This window comes from Hipposideros armiger, unplaced genomic scaffold (genome assembly GCF_001890085.2).
Source record: "Hipposideros armiger isolate ML-2016 unplaced genomic scaffold, ASM189008v1 scaffold_646, whole genome shotgun sequence".
NCBI lineage: Eukaryota > Metazoa > Chordata > Mammalia > Chiroptera > Hipposideridae > Hipposideros > Hipposideros armiger.
In genome coordinates, this window is record NW_017731996.1 from 640,416 (window position 1) to 646,403 (window position 5,988).

At 33.8% G+C, this 5,988-nt stretch overlaps 1 protein-coding gene across 1 annotated transcript in view; it reads right to left on the reverse strand.

Annotated features, from left to right (window-relative positions):
- TUT4 (terminal uridylyl transferase 4) overlaps positions 1-5,988 on the reverse strand; it is a 117,767-nt gene that overhangs the window by 18,452 nt on the left and 93,327 nt on the right. Inside the window, exon 20 of the mRNA XM_019625931.1 lies at positions 2,958-3,071. Coding sequence (XP_019481476.1) covers positions 2,958-3,071 — 114 coding nt within the window. The remainder of the gene's footprint in view (positions 1-2,957; positions 3,072-5,988) is intronic.

The following is a 5,988-nucleotide window of genomic DNA, read 5'->3' on the forward strand; positions in this document are numbered from 1 at the left end:
CTATCTGAAGTGTACCTGGCGTATAAGACGACCCCCCACTTGGAGGCATATTTTTCAGGGCCAAAAAATCGTCTTATACGCCGGCAAATACGGTAATCTAAAACAAAAGACATGGGATCCCACCCTCCAAAAAGAAAGAAAGGTTTTAAAGAGGCCAAAATATTTTACTCATATATTAGGATGTTATTATACATATTATATGTAAGTAATACAAGATACATCTTTTAGGCCTTGATTTTTTTTAAGAATCCTTTTTAGGAACTCTGGCTGATAACACAATGTGGACCTGTAGGCCTTAGATGGTATTTAATCACCGATTTACCTGTTTTTATGGACTCTATTGTTTTTACAGTGCCTTTCCACACTCTGAGCCTTTAGAAGCATTAATGCTACCCCTCACACACATTTACTTTTTCTGTTTCTCTCTTCTTTCTTTCTCTCAACAGCAATCATCCTCTGCTCAAGCACTTAGTCCTTCATCTAAAACCTTACCAAACAAGTCCATCATAGCTGTAGATGGAGTGACCCTGTACATTTATTTACTTTCTTATCTGAGTGTAATATTTTAATATCTATGGCTATATTTAAATTGCAATTTCTTAGGTGTGATAAAATACACATAACACAAAATTTACCATCTTAATCATTTTTAAGTATATTCACATTGTGTTACAATATATCTACACAATTCTTTTCATCTTGCAAAAATGAAACTGTGAACCTATTAAATAATTACACATTCCTCTCTCTCTGCAGCCCCTGGCAACCAGCATTCTACTTTGTCTCTATGAATACGACTACCCTAGGTACCTCATATAAGTGAAATCATACAGTATCTGTCCTTTTGTGACTGTTTATTTCACTTAGCGTAAGGTCCTCAAGATTCAATTGCAATTTCTGAACTCACACAAGCTAAGAAACCATAGTTCTTATCAAGTGTGAATAACACCCCCTACTCCTTATTAATTTTTAAGTGAAAATGTACTTTTACTTATAATGATCTGCTAGAATACAGCAAAATAATTCTCTTAGGAAAGCTCCTTTTGACCTAAAGAATTTTGTATTGTTGACCATGAAAAACACTCTTTGCACAGCCTTATTAATACCCAGTCACTTAATGTCTATGTTCACTCACAAATGGAGTCAAAGATCATCAGCTTCATTAAACATATCCTTACCCTTAAAAGATGATCGATGCCAATGACCAATACTTAAATGATGCCAGAGCAATGGACAATGGGATCCCATATGACAAGCATAAAAGGCCAGAAGCAAAAATCCATATATCATCAGTTCATATGTATCACAAAGCCCCCCATAATCACAGCTCATTATGATGGAAAACATTCCATGGACTGTCTCTCATTTCATCAATCATTGTCTGTTAAGCAGATAATGGGAGAGTTCTTGAAGTTGGCTATGGCAATCCTACCTACAGTTTTCCAATACTGTTAATAAAGCTCTTAATGATAACAGTAAAAAAATAATAAAAGCAACTACCATTTATGAACATCTACTTTAGTACCTACTATATTCAAAGGCATTCGATGTCTCTATTGCTTATATTGACACTAAATACTCTTACAATTATTATATTTTTACTGATGATGAAACTCAGGTGGTCAGGCAGCTTGTTAAAAAAGCTACAGTGTCAGAATTTGGATTCAGACCAGTTATCTCTGCTTCTAAAATCGTGCCCTGCTCTTTCCATTATATCACACTGCCTCAATGGCTTTTCATCCATGGGTACTATAATGAGAGAATACAGACAAACCACCAAAATTTGTGTTCCTGAGTAATCATAGTATTCTGTCAAAGTCAAAGCAAATCGTAGCAAATGATTGCTATGATATCACTGAGGCAATTATGCGTAAGATTCCCAAATTTAAACCCTTAACAACAATTAGACTAACATAGAGATGATCTTGACCTTGGCAAGCCTAATAAAGTTCATGCTAAATTTTAAATATCCTTCAGTGAATAACCTTGTTAAAAAAACACATCACTCAACAGATTCAGCAACTTAAAATTTTCTGCTAGGAAACTATATTTAAAATGTTTATTTCTCTTCCACTGTTTGTTTAAAAGAGGGAAGGAAATGCTGTTAAAACCACATGACATATTAGAATTTTTTAAAACATACCAAGGCCATCTGATACGCATCATATGGCTTGCTATTGTCTTATTTTCTTCTTTGACATGACTATCAAAGTTCATGTGAAATCAGTATATGAATATGTAATTTTCCAAACAATTCTGATGATTCTCTCCTACCTCAAAAGAAATTAGAACTGGATTCTCCCTAATGTTTGCAAATCCACTTTGTGCCAAGAATGAGGAAAACAGATAGATGATCAAGAACTCCTTTGTACCTATTTCAGAGAATACAAATTGGCTACAAAAAATAGACTCTATGAGTCACCAAATCTGAGTGAATATGAGTATAATTTTATTTTAATATATATTCTTACGCTTAAAGCAATTAGCATGACCTTAGAGAGATAAGATAGAATTTCTTAGGTTTTCTCTCACCCAAAATTCACAAACTTGACCAAAATATACACAAGAATAAATCAAACTTCATTGCCAGGCAAAAGGAGAGAAAATACTCTGGAGAGAAGAAATTTATATTTGCATCTGAGAGACTATAACATATGAGTTCATGGATGGCAATAAGAACTTCATAACCATCTGTAGCATTCTGACTATAAAATACAAAAATTTTTGTAAAAGATATTCAATAGCTCTGTTCATCTAATTTTTTTTGTTAGTCTATATTCTCCCATAATAAACTTTTCAAAAAGGTTCATTGTTTGATTATACCATTAATGGGAGAAGAAACAGTATGCCATGATGGAAAAATCCTTCATGATCTCATGAACCGAGCAAGATCTATGTATTTATTTACATAGATTGTTTTCACAAGAAACTCCTTTACAGTATTCTTAAACACCTACCTCTTGTAGAACTGGGATAACAGGTGGTTTTCTCTGCTGCAAAAAGTACAGCACCATAAGGATATAAGCATATGAAGATAAACTTCCCCTGGAAGCATCACCAATGTCACATCTCTAAAGAAACATAACAATGATTGAAAACAAAACTTCAGAATCTTATTCCACAAAGTATTGACTACTTTGAGACACATTTAACTCATCAAACTGGCAAATATCCTAAAGTTAATAACAAACAGTCATAGAAGGTGTTGGTAAACAGGCACTTACACATTACAGGTGAGAATATAAATTAACATAAACTTTATGATGAATAATTTGGCAAAATCAAAATTACAAAAGCACATTTCCTTTAACCTAGCCATTCTATTCTAAGAATTTATCCTGCAAATATCCTGCCAAAAAAATATGTGAAATGACTAAATAAGAAGTTTATTGTAGCACTGATGAAACAACTTAAGGCTCATCAGTAAAACACAGATTTATAAAACTAATGATTTTTCACACAATATTTAGCCATTAAAAAAGAACAAGGAAGCTCTTATATAATAACAGGAAATAATTTCCAATGTCTACTGCTCAGTAAAAAAAGCAAAGTACAAAACACTGTTTTTAGTCTGTTTATACCATAATAAAAAGGAGATGGGAAATTTATGTATTTGCTTGTACTAGTGTATTTTTGGAATACAAAGGAACTTTTAATACTGAGTGTGTCCAGAAAGAAGCACTAGTTGGCTAGGAGATAAGATGTGGAAGGGAGATTTTCTACCATAACCTCCTTTAGACCTTTTGAACCACATAAATATGTTGGTTATTCAGAAAAAATTTTTAATTAAAAAAATAACCCTAAAAGAATCCTCAGAGACTTCCCTTGAGTAAAGCTTTAGCTGATATTTTATTAAGGGAGATGAATGATTCCCTGACACGAACTACTTGGTTTCATTAACGAAACTCCAGCGGGGTACAGAACTGTTGTCTTATTGGAGATATTTTGTGAGGTGAACCCAGAAAAGTAGCTGTATCAAATATGATTTGTAGTATGTAGCTGGATTCCTTTCTTTTCTCAGATGACCTCTGTCCACAAAGACATTTAAAGGGCTACATAAAGAAATATGTCGCGGGCCGGCCGAGTGGCTCAGTTGGTTAAGAGCTCGCTCAAGAGTTTGAGCTCTGAGCAACAGCGGTTCGAGTCCAGCCTGAGCTGAGCAGCNAGAGAGAGAGAGAGAGAGAGAGAGAGATATCTATACCTATCCAACAAATGGACTCCGAATCCAAGTAAAATTATTAAATTAAATTATGCAAATCCTAACATTTATCAGTACGCATTCTATAAGATAAAAGACTATTTGAAAATTACCAGTTCTTCTGTTTTATCAAAGAAAAAAGCATTCCATCCATCAACCATTCTCTGTGGAATCTGTTTTCCATCAAAGATCTGCATAAAAAAATTAATTTATTATTAGATTTTAAGTCATCCAACCCAAAAGCCTAAATACCCTCATATTATTTTGGAATTTAGGTATAATAGACATACTGAAAATACGTCTTCCAAAAGGAATATGTCAGGATTGTAAAATTTAATTCCAAGTTATTAGTGAATAAAATGTATCTGAAAGACCAAAGCTGGGAAAAAAAACATTTTAAGAGCATCAGACTCTTCAAATGACACATTTGATGTATTTAATGTTACCTATTTGGCCAGTCAAAACACATCCAGCCCAAGATTAATGAAGTAAAACTGAAAAAAAAACAATGAAAATGGCATTTTCACAAAGGACCACAGATACAGAAATACATAATAGATAATACCTATTGAGTGTGCACCCAAAGAAAATCAATGGAATTGTTGGTTTGGTGGAAGGGCTCTAGTTCCTTTAGTCAGTTATCTGTATCAGATGAAACTGAAAAGCTCTCTGGACACTGATTTTTTTTAACAAATACTAGGTAGCTTTCTCTGATATCTTGATAAAAAACTATAAAATCTTCATGATTAATTAGGAATAATAAATAATTCACTGTCCTAAGGAGAGGGGAGGGAGTAATGCTACTTTACTAGAAGAAAAGTATGATTGTATAAGTACAACTAACCTTTACAAGTAATTTTAAGGCTTATTTCCTACAGGTGTTTTAAGAAATAGATGCAATAAAGTAAAAAGTTGCAACAGTGTGTTCAGAGTCAGCTGACCTCATTTCTAGTCTTTGTCCCACCAAGCAGTGATTCTGAGCAAGACAATTATCCTCCTATATCCTCAGTTTTCCAATGAAAATGAGAGATTAGATTAAGTCAGTGGTTTTCAAATTTTATTTTTCTTTTAAGCTGCAGAACTCTTTCCTAAAATGAAACCTTCTTAGAAGCTCAGAAGTATAAAACAGATAAAGCAAAGGTACTCTGATAGAAACCTGAATGGAGAAAACATTCGCTATCTTTTCTTTACCCCACTTCTCACACATACACTAATGAGCTCCTGGTGCTTACCAGAATATACTTTAAAACTACTAGATAAGGTGGTCCCCGTGGCCCCTTCCATTTTAGATGGGACAGTGAATTATAAAAATAACTACATGTCTGGCCCCTCTAATTTCATTCTCAGGTTTAAGTTCCTTGTGGGCAAGGACTAACTTATTTCTGGAGCCAAAATTCCTACTATTACATCAAAGCCTGCTATATAAAGAATACTTAACATGTTTGTTGAATAAATTATCTAAACATGTTTACATAAAGTTTCCAAGGACTTAAGCTAATAAGTTGCTTTTTATATTTACATATAACTTAAATAGTTACCAAGAAACATCTAGTATAAATTCCAACATTTCACTGAACAAAAAAGGGAGAGCCTGGCAATTACAGATACTAATACCGTATTTGCCGGCGTATAAGACGACTGGGTGTATAAGAAGACCCCCTAACATTTCCACTCAAAATACAGAGTTTGTTATATGGTCGGCTGTGTGCGATTTTGCGAGTGTGGTAAAATCGCATAACAGCAAAATCGCATAACAGCCGAGCATACACCCAGCAGCGCTGCTGATGCCT